General features: G+C 46.3%; 1 protein-coding gene across 1 annotated transcript in view; it reads right to left on the bottom strand.

Annotated features, from left to right (window-relative positions):
• LOC121548154 (unconventional myosin-IXAa) overlaps positions 1-17,983 on the bottom strand; it is a 138,791-nt gene that overhangs the window by 74,686 nt on the left and 46,122 nt on the right. Inside the window, 3 exon segments of the mRNA XM_045209969.1 lie at positions 1,660-1,759; positions 3,060-3,122; positions 3,611-3,705. Coding sequence (XP_045065904.1) covers positions 1,660-1,759; positions 3,060-3,122; positions 3,611-3,705 — 258 coding nt within the window.

The following is a 17,983-nucleotide window of genomic DNA, read 5'->3' as shown; positions in this document are numbered from 1 at the left end:
AGAGAGGGGTAGACAGAGAGGGGTAGACAGAGAGGGGTAGACAGAGAGGGTAGACAGAGAGGGGTAGACAGAGAGGGGTAGACAGAGGGGGTAGACAGAGAGGGGTAGACAGAGGGGGTAGACAGAGTGGTAGCCAGCCAGTCAGCTTCTCCTTCTGGATGTTTCTAAGTGTGTGTGTTCTTATGTGATTGGTTAGACTGGGTTGCATCCCCTTGGGATTGGAGTAGTGGGGATAACGGAGATGGCAGAGTGTTGTGAGAGCATATTGACAACAACAGTCATGAGTGTGTGTGTGTATGTGTATGTGTGTGTGTGTGTGTGTGTGTGTGTGTGTTTATGTGTGTGTGTTTATGTGTGTGTGACTGAGACACGGAAAGAGACCCTGTCGTGCTGCCTGACAGATGTCTAACAGGGATGAGAGGGTCACACATCCACCTGCGCGCGCACACACACACACACACATATAGACGTACACACACATATAGACGTACACACACACACACACACACACACACAGCCTCATCAAACCGCAGCCAAGCAAATTTATAGCCTGTTGTTATGGTTCGGTTTAATTAAAATGTTCCGAAGGCATTGGGCCAGCCTACCCAAGAACCATCTACCCAAGAACCATTACAATTAATTGACTTTTAGCAAGTAGATTGATGATGAATAATTAATTATATATACATATTGGCTTCTGCTTAATTACAATTTAGAAATCACATCCATTTGTTCAACGAGTGGACTTATGTGTATATGAATAATAATATCTTGACTTTTGAATTAAGTACCCCTCTGTATATCATGAAATGAATTAAATACAATATGCATGTATGGTACAGTAGGATCTGTTCATTTGATGTTACGTGATGGGACTTGACTGGTGTTGCTTTGTATGTGTAGATAACTGAATCAACAGATCTTCTCTGAGAAAATTAAGCAAAGAGTTTAACCTCTTCCTCCTTCTTAAACACACACATGCGCACACACCCTGAAAATAATTTACTGTTTAAGTCCAATGGTATGGGAATAACAGTAAATCAATCAATCAAAAAAGGCTCGCACACAATTATATATATATATATATATACACACACACAGCCAAAAGCACAAATAAAAAGACATCTGCATGTAGATATGCAAACCCACATGTACATAGACTCCACAGACCAACAAACATCCACGCGCCAAAAGCCAGCAGATTAACTGGGCCACAAGGCAGTGTCATGGTAATGAGAGGGCCCACTGCCTTGTCTCTCTGGTGGGCTGAGGGATGAGGCTCTGTTAAAGCCTCTGTGTGTCTCTGTGTGAGAGAGACTATGGGAGCTGCTGAAAGACACCAACAACGTAATGTTTCCTCTGGGCTTTGCTTTCCTCTCTTTCCTGTTAGCAGAGAGAGAGGGGTGTGGCCACCGTGGACCTCTGGGAGCAGGCAGCTGCGTGATGCTCACACACAGACAGAAAGACAGACAGACAGACCATATACACAGAAACAAAACCCAGAGACAACCATGTGTCGTGCACATTAAGTCAGACAGACAGAGTCAGACAGACAGACAGAGTCAGACAGACAGACATCTCTTTCCAATCACCAGTCCGTGAGGAGGGGCTACAGATGCGTCTTGGCTACAGATGTTGAAGTCCTACTGTATCTCTCACCTGATTGAGGTAATGATACTCTTCAGGCTTTTTGAGGTGAAAGGTGCTCCTGTCCTCCTCACTTGCTCCTGTCAGCAGGTAGTAAAACACGTGGTAGTTCCTGAAAAGCAAGCAGGTCAGAAGACATTAACACCACTTAACAACATTCGTTTTTACTAAACAAGACAAACAAACACTGGATTGTCCATCAGGGAAAAGTTGACTCATTGAGTGTGTGTGTGTGTGTGTGTGTGTGTGTGTGTGAATGTGTATAGTCTAGAGGTCAGAGGTCAGAGGGCAAAACTGTGCTGCAGCTGGTCCTCTCGTGGCACACCCACCCACACACATCTTGTGCAGCTGTAGTGGGAGCCTGGAGTCAGAAATATATCTCAATAAGAGCCCCCTGACCTAAAGGGGCCCCTTTTGAGCCCCCCACCCCCCACCCACAGTGAGGTTAACCCTCGCAACACCATTCAGCCTGCACAGCATATTAGTGTCAACCCCACTTAGGGCTACTGAGAAACACTGCACACAGCCCGAGCTTGGCTGGTTAATTCACCATCATCTAAACTGATTCTGTTGAACACTTGTTGATGTCAAACTACTTGATACTTGCCGTTAACTTTCTTTAGGACAAAATCATGAACCGTGAAGGACCCCAGAATTACAGTGGAAAAGAGAAGTCCATATTTGTTAAGAGTTTTCAGGATCGGGTGAATTGTGAGACAGCGACTCCAGTATTGGAACATTAAGTACAGGAGGCTACAGGCCTGGTCCACACTGGTGTCAGGATTCATTTGGCACCACATGTCTCTCTCTGACCCTGCTGTAACCAACTGAAACACACACCTACTGTAGGAAAGGACTTTCTAGCACGAATGGACTATTACATTCCTCGCCAAAAGTGTCAACGTCTAAACGCATTGGTGGTTGGTGGCAGCAGTGGGATCCAATCATGACTCTAGAGACACTCTATATCATGTGACGCAATCATTCCCACATGATCCCTTTTATATAGAATGGAGTGCTTATTCACACCGAGTTGAAGTTCTCTCAGCAAAGACAACCTCATTGGAACGAGATGTGATTTCTGGCCTAGTTTATGAGAGCTACTCAATTCTGGATTCTTATCAAACAGTCTCTATAGAGACACTTCAAGGTCAGAGATTGACACTTTTTGAACACTGTGGTGAAAATAAATGATCCAACTAGTCATTCATTGTGTATTTGTTTGCCCAGTGGGGTTTACTGTGTAAGTGTTCCACTCATTCTACAAAACAATTAGGGAAGTGATCAGTGTCTGATTCTATGTGAATACAACACCATGTCCTAGTTCTGCACTAATATGATACTACAGTACAATACTGTAGGATGATGACTGTGTGTGGCAGTAGGATGATTAAGATGCTGTGAGGGCTTACCGTTCATTGTGCTCCTGGTAGACCAGTCTTGATTTCTCCAGAAGGTACTTCTCAACATAGGCTCTGGAACAAACAGCACAGACCCGGCGTCAGTCACAACATGGGGGTGATAGGGAGTCGGGACCAACTTGATCAGATATTGGCATTGGACAATGCACTCTAAGCTGACACCAAATTCACTATGATGTTGGGTAGGACTATAAACAGTATGAGTATAGATATAGAATTGAAGGACTATACACAGGTAGGACTATAGACGTGTTAGCAGGGGACATACGATGGACAGGGGACACAGAATGGACAGAGGACATAGGATGGACAGGGGACGGGGATACCTAGTCAGTTGCGCAACTGAAAGCATTCAACCGAAATGTGTCTTCCGCATTTAACCCAACCCCTCTGAATCAGAGAGGTGAGGGGTGCCGTTAAACAACGTACACGTCATCGGTGCCCGAATACAGATGAGGACCCAGGGGACATAGCCAGGTGACATAGCCAGTCAACTAGAACAATGACTTGAAATGTAATATCTGAACGGGTATGTTTCTCACCCTCGGACAGTGCCACTCTCCTGGTAATTCACTTGGATGAACTTGCCGAAACGACTCGAGTTGTTGTTGTGGGCAGTTTTTGCATTCCCAAACGCCTGCAGAGGAGAGAGAAGAGGGGATGAGAGAAAATCCAAGCAGGAGACCGTTAGACAAGGAAACTATACTGAACTAAAATAAACTAAACATGCAACAATTTCAAAGATTTTACTGAGTTACAGTTCATATAAGGAACTCAGTTAATTGAAATACATTCAATTATGCCCTAATCTATGGATATCACATGACTGGGCAGGGGTGCAGCCATGGGTGGAGCCAGGCCAGCCAATCAGAATGAGTTTCTCCCCACAAAAGGGCTTTATTACAGACATAAATACTCCTCAGCACCCCACCACCCCCCTCAGATGATCCCGCAGGTGAAGAAGCCGGATGTGGAGGTCCTGGGCTGGCATGGTTACACGTGGTCTGAGGTTGTGAGGCCGGTTGGACGTACTGCCAAATTTTCTAAAACAACGTTGGAGGCGGCTTATGGTAGAGAAATTAACATTCAATTATCTGGCAACAGCTCTGGTGGACATTCCTGCAGTCAGCATGCCAGACACCTGTGGCATTTTAAAGTGGCCTTTTATTGTCCCTAGCACAAGGTCCACCTGTGTAATGATATCATGCTGTTTAATCAGCTTCTTGAAATGTCACACCTGTCAGGTGGATGGATTATCTTGGCAAAGGAGAAATGCTCATAGGGATGTAAACAAAACTGTGCACAACATTTTTTGAGAAATAAGCTTTTTCTGAATATGGAACATTTCTGGGATTAAATTAAAAAAATTCAGCTCATGAAACATGGGCTCCAACACTTTACATGTTGCGTTTAAATATAATTTTCATTGTAGGTTATATGTCCATGTTGCAAAATATTGATAGGCGTGGGCATGTTTGTGGGTCAACCAATCTGGGATAACAACCACTGTGAGCCAACCTCAAGACATTTCTTTGATCAACTACACCTCAGAGCCATATTTCATTCAGTCTAATAACATGGAATAGATCTTTATTTATGCATTATACAGGAAATGTATCATTTTGCTGACACAGGAGCCTCGCCACACAACATACACACAACAGGCTGGGAGCAGCACAGAAACCAACAGGTCTTCAGAACGCTCCAAAGTTCTTCAGTTTAAATTCAGACAAATTGACCCAAAATGATGGAGCTGCAGCAAGAAGCCCTGATGGGGAAAAAAAATAGTCAGTCGGGTAATGCAATCCATGTGGACCTGCTGGAACATGTGCAGTGGTGTGCTTTAATAAGAGTCCAGTTATTCCCCTCTGGCTGGGTTTGTGTTGTACGGCTGCCTGGAGGGGAAGTCCTTATTCGCCCTATATAAACCCTGCAGTTATTTGTAGCCTCCGCCGCAAGTAAACAAATTCCTCAGTGAATCACCTTTTTGAGCTGCACCTTGTGCGTCTGCTAACACACGCGCTTATTAAAAGGGTGGTTAGCGTGCTAATGCTAGGCTAGCTGGAGGCGCCCCAGGACGGGTTGAGTAAATAGGCCGGAGACCGCGGGAGCACACCTCCCTGCTCGTATTCACACTTCACTGGGAGGACGCTACACTGGAGGAAGCTACACTGGAGGACGCTACACTAGAGGACGCTACACTAGAGGACGCTACACTGGAGGACGCTACACTGGAGGACGCTACACTGGAGGACGCTACACTGGAGGACGCTACACTGGCGGCAGGCCGAGGGAACCCAGGACACTTGGCCACTCTGCTACTGGTAGGGCAGGGCCAGACGAACACGTCCGGGTCGCAGCCAGTATCAGCGACCTCACAGCTCTATTTGTGACTCGCCCACCAGACAAATTGTCCACAGGCAGACAGAGGAAAAGTTAATACACCATGTTCCCATATTGAGGTGAAACTGCATTAGAGTGCCAAGTCAATACTATTGGAGTACTGGATAGGAGTTGATGATGTGGAAGCCATTAAGGGTGAGATGTTGAAAGGCTAGATGATAGGCTGTGAATGAGATATGCTCCATGGAGCTTTAAGACAATCAAAGAATGAACGTAGCAGGTTAGGAGAATTAGGTTAAGAAAAGGGTTAGGGTTAGCTGTACCCCTTCTAGCCATGACCTAGCTAACCTGCACCATCCAGAAAGTACAGGTCAGACGAGACAGCCAACCAGCAACCAGTATCCCTTCATCACTTCCTGCTCTCTAGAGGAAGGAGAAGTGCGTCTCGGAGCCCACGCACAAATCTAACACACATTATTCAAGGTGAAGGAAACAAACTCGGGTCACATAAACAGCAGACCCTGGAACATTTCAGGTATTCTTCGACGCTCAAAACCCCACGTTATACAGGAGTGGGAACCATTAAAAACTCAATGTTTTCCTTGGGTGTACCATGTGTACATCCACACGGTCTGTGTAAAACCATCCCTAGTTAGAGCGGACACATTTACGGCCGACAACATATGTATTGTTCCCCAGGCTTGGCTAGCTACATATATCTGCCACAGTAAATCTTCCTCAGATAATATTGGGAGGAGCAGGACCTTGGCTAGCATCCAGCATGCAACAAGAGAGACCTGGTCCTGGTCCTTTAAGAAGCAGGTGGATAAGTGATCAAAGGAGCGAACTCACAATGCCATTGGTTCACAGGTAGAAGTCTATGACAACTACAACAGGGGCGTGGTCAGAAACAAAAACAGCACTGCCAAACTGCATTATATCAGAGCAGAAATATGCGCTTCATAATTTGCGCTTTTTTGGGATAGGAACCATGGGGAACTGATTATCTGACATTTCTGGAGGGCTTCAGTGGAGTTAAGCGAGAGTGGAGAGAGTGCAGGGAGGGACTGTTTAGCTGACATTTCTGGAGGGCTTCAGAGGAGTTAAGCGAGAGTGGAGAGAGTGCAGGGAGGGACTGTTTAGCTGACATTTCCGGAGGGCTTCAGAGGAGTGGAGCCAGAGTGGAGCGAGTGCAGGAAGGGTGGGCTGGGATAGCTCCCGAGGGGACCTTGTCTTGTGCTGCTGTGTTATAAAGACTAGTGTCCTGCCACTGATAGGGACATGTGACCCGACTACAGCAACTGCTGTGTGATGTCATGGACTGCAACTGGGCATGGTACCGGTCATAGCACTGTTCTTGTTGTAATCAGTCTCAAGATGCACAGATCTTCTACTTTCCATAGAATATATTAGAAAAGCTGTGGTTATGAGTAACCTAGTACAGAGCTAACGTGACATGCACCAACCCACTACGGCGGCAACATGCCGATAAGTGCAAGGTCACAGTAAAGAAGTCCTCCTAATTAAAAAATATAATTCTATCTACAAAGTAGAAGAGCACATAGATAGATTAGCCACATTGAGTCACATTGTCCTCTTCCTTTTCAACAGCAGGGTGAATAAATTATAGTTCCAGTCAGATCTTACGCATTCTGTAGGAATTCCATGAGTGCCTCCCATCTGTGGTGGATAATTAGAGCTTTGTATGTCGGGGACACTACGAAGTGGGCACTGGGTCATGCATCGATGAGCGGAGACACAGACCTTAATCATATAGGAGGAGTTAATTAGTGACTCCTGCTGAAGGAGAGGAGAACAGAGCCATGGTGTGTGCGCGTGTTAAAAAGCCAACACAGCAACAACATTTCCAATACATGGACTATACATAGTTTATGTGCATTTTCAGGCCCAATACTGCTTCAAGTCATGTAGGCTCATGCCTAGCATACGGCTGTCTTGTATAGGGCAGGTCACCAAGTGTTACAGTAAAAATCAGTCTGATGATGAAGGCTACTTCCTGTACTTCACTACGTGTTGCTCATGTCCATTTCCTCGATTTCTTGTCTTTGGCTGCGTTTTATTGGCCAATAATTGGTCTTCTGACCCCTCACATCAGATCTTTTCACATCAGATCCTTTTCATAGCTGATCTGATTGGTCAAAAGAGCAATTAGTGAAAGAAAATCTCAGAATTGGGCTGCCTGTGTAACCGCAGCCATTGAGTCTGTAGACATGCAAGGTCACACTTCTGCTCACTGACTCATACAGCTTCCCTGAATACATCCTACCATTATCCACAATGGTATGTCTACAACTCACCTAATGCAATCTGAGGGTTCAACAACTTTCACAATGAGATAAAAAAAAGCCAATGACTAGACTCAGCTTGTGTCACAATTATGCCACAGTGTGTGTGTGGGCAGATAAATGCTTTATGCCACAGTGTGTGTGTGTGTGTGTGGGGGGGGGGGTTAGATACTGTTTAAAAAAGAAACGCTGACAAAGGCTGTTGCCGAAATGCGTCGGTTAGTTCTGACCTCTGCTGCTAAAAAAAAGACATAAAAACTTAAAGGATTATTCCAGTGAGTGCGGATTTTTCTTTTTTCCAAACGTATGGCTTTTGAACCTGGCACACAAATGATATTTTCTACTACAAACTTTTGAGGTGAGCGCGCCAATCCTTCTTCCCAGATAGCGTTTTACCCAGGCTAATTGCTAACAGTTTCCCCTGTAATCCCACACCTTCTTAGGTCATTCTGGCTAAAGTGACTGTGGTAACTGTGCTTTATTTAGTCAGTGTTATTTTGAGTCATGTTTCCCAGACTGTTTCAAGGGAGAGACAAGAAGGCAATGGGTTTTAACGGTAGCAGTCGCTCACAGACAAGGTCCTAGAGATCCATGCCAGGCTGCCAGTGTTATACCTTCATATAGCATCTTTACTAAGGTGACAGACTGAGGGATTACAGGTCCTGCTAAAGAAACAGTGAACATTGACAAAGTTGTTAACAAACTTCTGTGACAAACTAAAGATGCTAATCTCCATTATTATGCAATTACAAAGCAATTAGGCCAACTAACTTACATAACATAATTTTAAACAATGTTGTTAAGACTAGTTAGAGCATTACTTTACCAGGTGTTACTTAATTAAAACATTTGGATCTTCAAATAGGGAATGTTAGCCATGCCAAAGATGCAGTAGGTGATCTTGATTGAGTTGGTTCACTAAATAAACCTGTGAGTGAGTGAGTGAGTGAGTGAGTGAGTGAGTGAGTGATTGCGTGAGGGAGAAGATATTCTACTAAAGACATGAATTGAAAAGCCACAATGTAATCCCAAAAACCCCTTGAAACAAAATACTATTGACCCCTTATCTAGAAAATAATGGATGAAATCTCTCCAACGGAAATTCCCCACAATGTTTCCAATCGGTTCAAAGCCAGCAAGAGGAAAGGAGAATAATTTAAGTTGTGGGCCTAAGGGAATTAGCAGCAACACTAATGCTAACATGGACTATAGCAATTTAGGAGAAACGCCAAAAGTCATGCTGCAACCTCCGGGTGCAATTAAACATCTCCACCCAATGTTACAAGTGTCACAGGATCTTACACTGGAACAAACTAACTCTTTATGAGGATCTCTTTGCACGCGAAATGAGTAATCTACTGACCCTGGCCAATGCAGGAAATTGTGACTTGACTTCGACATGTTAATAATAGTTTCTGCGTTATTAAAAATAGTCTAAGTATGCCAAGGCACTGCCGTTGACACAAGCGTTGGTCGAGTCCTAAGGTCAGTTTGAACAACCAAGCTCTTCAGACAGAGCACATAAGATGCCATTGTTGGAGAAGGTCTTCCACATATGCAGTTCTATGAAGACTGCCGCCCACACACCCTCTCCCTACCCCCCACAACACCCTCTCCCTCTCCCTACCCCCGACAACACCCTCTCCCTCTCCCTACCCCCCACAACACCCTCTCCCTCTCCCTACCCCCCCACAACACCCTCTCCCTACGCCCTACCCCCACAACACCCTCTCCCTACGCCCTACCCCCCCACAACACCCTCTCCCTCTCCCTACCCCCCACAACACCCTCTCCCTCTCCCCCACAACACCCTCTCCCTACGCCCTACCCCCCACAACACCCTCTCCCTACGCCCTACCCCCCACAACACCCTCTCCCTCTCCCTACCCCCCACAACACCCTCTCCCTCTCCCTCCCCCCACAACACCCTCTCCCTACGCCCTACCCCCCACAACACCCTCTCCCTCTCCCTACCCCCCCACAACACCCTCTCCCTACGCCCTACCCCCCACAACACCCTCTCCCTACGCCCTACCCCCCACAACACCCTCTCCCTACCCCCCCACAACACCCTCTCCCTCTCCCTACCCCCGACAACACCCTCTCCCTCTCCCTACCCCCACAACACCCTCTCCCTCTCCCTACCCCCACAACCCCCTCTCCCTACGCCCTACCCCCCACAACACCCTCTCCCTCTCCCTACCCCCCACAACACCCTCTCCCTACCCCCCACAACACCCTCTCCCTACGCCCTACCCCCCACAACACCCTCTCCCTACGCCCTACGCCCTACCCCCCACAACACCCTCTCCCTACCCCCACAACACCCTCTCCCTCTCCCTACCCCCCACAACACCCTCTCCCTACGCCCTACCCCCACAACACCCTCTCCCTACGCCCTAACCCCCACAACACCCTCTCCCTCTCCCTACCCCCCACAACACCCTCTCCCTCTCCCTACCCCCCACAACACCCTCTCCCTCTCCCTACCCCCCACAACACCCTCTCCCTCTCCCTACCCCCCACAACACCCTCTCCCTACGCCCTACCCCCCACAACACCCTCTCCCTACCCCCCACAACACCCTCTCCCTACGCCCTAACCCCCACAACACCCTCTCCCTCTCCCTACCCCCCACAACACCCTCTCCCTACGCCCTACCCCCCACAACACCCTCTCCCTACGCCCTAACCCCCACAACACCCTCTCCCTCTCCCTACCCCCCACAACACCCTCTCCCTACCCCCCCACAACACCCTCTCCCTACCCCCACAACACCCTCTCCCTACCCCCCCACAACACCCTCTCCCTACGCCCTACCCCCCACAACACCCTCTCCCTACGCCCTACCCCCCACAACACCCTCTCCCTACGCCCTACAACCACCATGCCTTGGAACTGAACTAAGTCCCATCCTGTCGTCTTGCTTTGAAACAGACAAAAGACTTGAGAACCTTCAACCATTACTTTCTCCATTCAGTTTAAGTGGTGGTGTTTACCTTGGTATAATATCTTGATATGAATTCTATAAGAACTGAGACACTGAATTGGTGTGCTGGAAACTGGGTTTGAAACTGAAACCACAGAAGAGTGTCTGACAAACTCTCTCATAGTGAACCACAACAGGTAGACGCAACCCGATGACTCAACCCAGATATGGGTGACACAGGGCGTGACACAGGGTGTGAGGCAGAATAAGAGAAGTGCAAGAGAGAGAAAGGAGAAAGATGGAGGGAGCAATACAAAAAGAGATAGAAAAAGAGAGAGAATGAGTAAAAATAGTTTTTATTGTCACATACACCGGATAGGTGCAGTGTTATTGTGTTTTTACAGGGTCAGCCATAATAGTACGGCGCCCCTGGAGCAAATTAGGGTTAAGTGCCTTGCTCAAGGGTACATCGAGCGGCTTTTCAGTTACTGGCCCTACGGGGCAGTTTGAGAGCAACTCCATTAAGAGTTAATTAAGAGTCCCTTGCAACTTGAATACATGGCGAGATAAAACACTTTTGTTCAGTTCATTTTAATCAGCCAGATTTGCTAGCGGGAAATAACCTAGCGGGAAATAACCTAGCGGGAAACAGATCAGATACTGTACAACTCTCTCCATAATGACAACACTACACCATCCCAACCAACCTCCACATCGCTGACAACACTACACCATCCCAACCAACCTCCACATCGCTGACAACACTATCCCAACCAACCTCCACATCGCTGACAACACTATCCCAACCAACCTCCACATCGTTAACACTACACCATCCCAACCAACCTCCACATCGCTGACAACACTACACTATCCCAACCAACCTCCACATCGCTGACAACACTACACTATCCCAACCTCCACATCGTTAACACTACACCATCCCAACCAACCTCTCAGCTATTTAGTTAGCACTAGCCACATGAGGCTAGTCAGGCCAAGCAGGGCAAGCAAACAACCCTCACACCTAGCTAGTTAGCACTATCCACATGAGGCTAGGCAGGCCAAAGGGTGACACAGCGTTTACCACCATCGCTGCCAGAGTCCCTAGAATTTCACACAGTCAAACACACACCTCCCCGCCCCTCCCCGCCCCGCCCCGCCCCGCCGTTTGTGAGAAAAGTGAGAGCTGGGAGAGCCGGGGATTGACTCACTGTCTAAAGCCTAAAAGGAAGCAGCACGGATGGAGTATGTAATCTGGCCTTTACCGGTAAGTGATACTGATAGGCATCTGGAAGTGTCCATTTCCTGTTTCAGTGGAGTGGAAGATGGGGCGATGGCAGCCCTGCCATCTGTGTTGCTTTCCCTGGTCACGCGCTAGGAGAGAGGGACCTGACTTTGACTTTCTCCAGTGAGTCAGCAAAACAATTCCCCCCATCCCTTAACATGAGTAGGGCAGTGTTTCGAGCTTCCTCTGACTGCCTCTGTCAGGCATCTGATTCACATTCTTTCTCTCTGACTCTCACACACAGACATGCACACGCAGACATGCACACGCATGCACACGCAGACATGCACACGCATGCACACACACCATTTCCTGCTGCTGTCCATATCTTATGTGTAATCATTTCCTGCTGCTGTCCATATCTTATGTGTAATGAGGCATAGCACGGTGATGTAAACAGTCCAGCCTGCTCCTATCATCACAGCAATACCACTCACTAAAGGATTCATCCAACTCCCCCTATAATCCTGCTATAGTACCACTCACTAAAGGATTCATCCAACTCCACCTAATCTCCTGCTACAGTACTAAAGGATTCATCCAACTCCACCTAATCCCCTGCTATAGTACTAAAGGATTCATCCAACTCCACCTAATCCCCTGCTACAGTACTAAAGGATTCATCCAACTCCACCTAATCCCCTGCTACAGTACTAAAGGATTCATCCAACTCCACCTAATCCCCTGCTACAGTACTAAAGGATTCATCCAACTCCACCTAATCCCCTGCTACAGTACTAAAGGATTCATCCAACTCCACCTAATCCCCTGCTACAGTACTAAAGGATTCATCCAACTCCACCTAATCCCCTGCTACAGTACTAAAGGATTCATCCAACTCCACCTAATCCCCTGCTACAGTACTAAAGGATTCATCCAACTCCACCTAATCCCCTGCTACAGTACTAAAGGATTCATCCAACTCCACCTAATCCCCTGCTACAGTACTAAAGGATTCATCCAACTCCACCTAATCCCCTGCTACAGTACTAAAGGATTCATCCAACTCCACCTAATCTCCTGCTACAGTACTAAAGGATTCATCCAACTCCACCTAATCCCCTGCTACAGTACTAAAGGATTCATCCAACTCCACCTAATCCCCTGCTACAGTACTAAAGGATTCATCCAACTCCACCTAATCCCCTGCTACAGTACTAAAGGATTCATCCAACTCCACCTAATCCCCTGCTACAGTACTAAAGGATTCATCCAACTCCACCTAATCCCCTGCTACAGTACTAAAGGATTCATCCAACTCCACCTAATCCCCTGCTACAGTACTAAAGGATTCATCCAACTCCACCTAATCCCCTGCTACAGTACTAAAGGATTCATCCAACTCCACCTAATCCCCTGCTACAGTACTAAAGGATTCATCCAACTCCACCTAATCCCCTGCTACAGTACTAAAGGATTCATCCAACTCCACCTAATCCCCTGCTACAGTACTAAAGGATTCATCCAACTCCACCTAATCCCCTGCTACAGTACTAAAGGATTCATCCAACTCCACCTAATCCCCTGCTACAGTACTAAAGGATTCATCCAACTCCACCTAATCCCCTGCTACAGTACTAAAGGATTCATCCAACTCCACCTAATCCCCTGCTACAGTACTAAAGGATTCATCCAACTCCACCTAATCCCCTGCTACAGTACTAAAGGATTCATCCAACTCCACCTAATCCCCTGCTACAGTACTAAAGGATTCATCCAACTCCACCTAATCCCCTGCTACAGTACTAAAGGATTCATCCAACTCCACCTAATCCCCTGCTACAGTACTAAAGGATTCATCCAACTCCACCTAATCCCCTGCTACAGTACTAAAGGATTCATCCAACTCCACCTAATCTCCTGCTACAGTACTAAAGGATTCATCCAACTCCACCTAATCCCCTGCTACAGTACTAAAGGATTCATCCAACTCCACCTAATCCCCTGCTACAGTACTAAAGGATTCATCCAACTCCACCTAATCCCCTGCTACAGTACTAAAGGATTCATCCAACTCCACCGAATCCCCTGCTACAGTACCACTCACTAAGGATTCATCCAATAGCAGTGTAGTAAATAGCACCCAGCATTGCCATGTGCCATCTACAGCCAACCACATCACTTGCTGTATTATCCAGTAGTTGATCATCTATTACCTAACTGATTTGATCCAGATAGAATGTTCTCATATAGCAATGGGCTACTACCCAGTTCAGGGTACATGCGTGTTCCAAAGAGAAACGACAGAAAGACGGTGTCGAAAGGTCTTCATCACAAAATACATCCATTTAATGTTACAATATTGTAGCTTTCACTACCACCCATGAATTTGTTTAACTGAAAAGGCTGAATTCCTTAGAAGCAGGTGCCCGTAGGAGATGTGAATACTCCTAAATTGAAGGTTAGTCGCCTTTGTTTTGAAGTTCCCTACTGGGGTAGAATTCCCCCGCGTGCGCTCCTCATTGAAAGCCGGGGATGTTTTCTGTACCGACTGTACACAAACTTGGCACCAGATGCTTAGATGTGTGTGTGTGTGTGTGTGTGTGTGTACAACAAAGCTAAAAAGTTGGGCCTGCTGATGACTAGGCTTGACTGTGTGTGGTCACTGGCATGGAACGGGAGGCAACGTGTCAACACGACTGGAAGCGTCCAATAAAGACCTGGTGAGAGGAAAAGAAAGGCTTTAAAACAGTGATGGGCGGGACCTCCTATAGCTGTCAATCACAGACCATTTCAACTGAGCTCTTTGATTTGCGGAGGCACAGGAGAGTGATGATGCTGCCTTCAGACGCTGGTCTACGATCAGCTGTTAAGGTAAAGTAAGGTAAGGTGAGGCTTGAGGAGATCAGCTGTTGTGTTTTCTCCATGATGGTAAGGTGAGGCTTGAGGAGATCAGCTGTTGTGTTTTCTCCATGATGGTAAGGTGAGGCTTGAGGAGATCAGCTGTTGTGTTTTCTCCATGATGGTAAGGTGAGGCTTGAGGAGATCAGCTGTTGTGTTTTCTCCATGATGGTAAGGTGAGGCTTGAGGAGATCAGCTGTTGTGTTTTCTCCATGATGGTAAGGTGAGGCTTGAGGAGATCAGCTGTTGTGTTTTCTCCATGATGGTAAGGTGAGGCTTGAGGAGATCAGCTGTTGTGTTTTCTCCATGATGGTAAGGTGAGGCTTGAGGAGATCAGCTGTTGTGTTTTCTCCATGATGGTAAGGTGAGGCTTGAGGAGATCAGGTGTTGTGTTGTCTCCATGATGGTAAGGTGAGGCTTGAGGAGATCAGGTGTTGTGTTGTCTCCATGATTGTAAGGTCAGGCTTGAGGGAGAGAACTTGCTTCCCTCTGACATTTTACAAAGGAGGCGGGGATAGGATGGAGGGCAGAGGTTTTGAGGAACGCCTTGAGATTTACCACTATCGGTTCTCAATATACACGCATGCAGAACGGTACGTCTGCTAATACCAGGAGATACTACCTAACTTGACAACTAACTGTGACCGTCTGCTCTGCTTTGGTCTAAAGCAGGGATGGGCAACCTTTTGAAGGCCCCCACCCCCATCACATGTGGGACCATTATAGACCTAGCTGCTTATTTAGATATTAGGCAGCCATTACAGATGTGAATCATTGTGAGTAAGATTCTACTAACTTTGCACAACTCTTAGGGCAGGGATTGGGGACTGGCGGCCCTCGGATCAATAAAATGCACGTGGGTACACAGACTCGCGAGCAACTGCGGCCCCGCATGATGAGTTGAGATTTATTGTGGCCCCCACCCCCATTAAAGTTGGCCATCCCTGATCTAAAGTGCCTCACATGGTCTCTCCTCAGGCCCCCTTTCATCCTCTAGGAACGGCCGTCACACTGCTTTGATTTTCAACGTTAAGATGTGATGTCATTTCTCACAGCGCATACAGTGGGTTCCCTGTTCTTTAAAGTAATATCCTGGCCAAACATTCACCCTATTATCATTCCTGTTCCTCAACTAGAGGTTCCCTGTTCTTTAAAGTAATATCCTGGCCAAACATTCACCCTATTATCATTCCTGTTCCTCAACTAGAGGTTCCCTGTTCTTTAAAGTAATATCCTGGCCAAACATTCACCCTATTATCATTCCTGTTCCTCAACTAGAGGTTCCCTGTTCTTTAAAGTAATATCCTGGCCAAACATTCACCCTATTATCATTCCTGTTCCTCAACTAGAGGTTCCCTGTTCTTTAAAGTAATATCCTGGCCAAACATTCACCCTATTATCATTCCTGTTCCTCAACTAGAGGTTCCCTGTTCTTTAAAGTAATATCCTGGCCAAACATTCACCCTATTATCATTCCTGTTCCTCAACTAGAGGTTCCCTGTCCTTTAAAGTAACATCCTGGCCAAACATTCACCCTATTATCATTCATGTTCCTCAACTAGAGGTTCCCTGTCCTTTAAAGTAATATCCTGGCCAAACATTCACCCTATTATCATTCCTGTTCCTCAACTAGAGGTTCCCTGTTCTTTAAAGTAATATCCTGGCCAAACATTCACCCTATTATCATTCCTGTTCCTCAACTAGAGGTTCCCTGTCCTTTAAAGTAACATCCTGGCCAAACATTCACCCTATTATCATTCCTGTTCCTCAACTAGAGGTTCCCTGTTCTTTAAAGTAATATCCTGGCCAAACATTCACCCTATTATCATTCCTGTTCCTCAACTAGAGGTTCCCTGTTCTTTAAAGTAATATCCTGGCCAAACATTCACCCTATTATCATTCCTGTTCCTCAACTAGAGGTTCCCTGTTCTTTAAAGTAACATCCTGGCCAAACATTCACCCTATTATCATTCCTGTTCCTCAACTAGAGGTTCCCTGTTCTTTAAAGTAACATCCTGGCCAAACATTCACCCTATTATCATTCCTGTTCCTCAACTAGAGGTTCCCTGTTCTTTAAAGTAACATCCTGGCCAAACATTCACCCTATTATCATTCCTGTTCCTCAACTAGAGGTTCCCTGTTCTTTAAAGTAATATCCTGGCCAAACATTCACCCTATTATCATTCCTGTTCCTCAACTAGAGGTTCCCTGTTCTTTAAAGTAACATCCTGGCCAAACATTCACCCTATTATCATTCCTGTTCCTCAACTAGAGGTTCCCTGTCCTTTAAAGTAATATCCTGGCCAAACATTCACCCTATTATCATTCCTGTTCCTCAACTAGAGGTTCCCTGTTCTTTAAAGTAATATCCTGGCCAAACATTCACCCTATTATCATTCCTGTTCCTCAACTAGAGGTTCCCTGTTCTTTAAAGTAATATCCTGGCCAAACATTCACCCTATTATCATTCCTGTTCCTCAACTAGAGGTTCCCTGTTCTTTAAAGTAATATCCTGGCCAAACATTCACCCTATTATCATTCCTGTTCCTCAACTAGAGGTTCCCTGTTCTTTAAAGTAATATCCTGGCCAAACATTCACCCTATTATCATTCCTGTTCCTCAACTAGAGGTTCCTTGTTTTTTTTCTAGATGAGATATGTGATGAGAATCAAAATATGCCATGTTTCTTCCCCCGTTCAACTTTTGACCCTTTGTTATGGAAGGCTCCTTAAGTGTGAGAAATGAGAGGTATGTGGAGGGGGGGCAGTGTTTTGAAGGGGAGCCGCCCGCTCTACTCCAGGTGGACACATTCAAACGCAGTTCCTCTCCGAGCTTGTGATTAATTATCCCTCCTTGATCCAGAGTGGCATCTGCGACAAACAGAAAATAAATGTGGAACAAAGAAGAATGGCGGAACATGAATTCTGCCCCAGAGCAGAAGCTCCTTCTTTGGATACAAATTCCCAGGACATTCTGAGATAAACAATAGTGCAGTGTTCTGTGAAAGTGGAGCAATCAAATCAAATCAAATTGTATTTGTCACATGCGCCGAATACCTTACAGTGAAATGCTTTCTTACAAGCCCTTAACCAACAATGCAGTTTTAAGAAAAAATAAATAAGTAACAAATAATGAAAGAGCAGCAGTAAAATAACAATAGCGAGGCTATATACAGGGGATACCGGTACTGAGTCAATGTGCGGGGGCA

The sequence above is a fragment of the Coregonus clupeaformis genome, chromosome 32 (genome assembly GCF_020615455.1).
Source record: "Coregonus clupeaformis isolate EN_2021a chromosome 32, ASM2061545v1, whole genome shotgun sequence".
Taxonomy (NCBI): Eukaryota; Metazoa; Chordata; class Actinopteri; order Salmoniformes; family Salmonidae; genus Coregonus; species Coregonus clupeaformis.
Note: the sequence above shows the minus strand (reverse complement) of the source record. Positions and strands in the feature narration are given on the sequence as shown.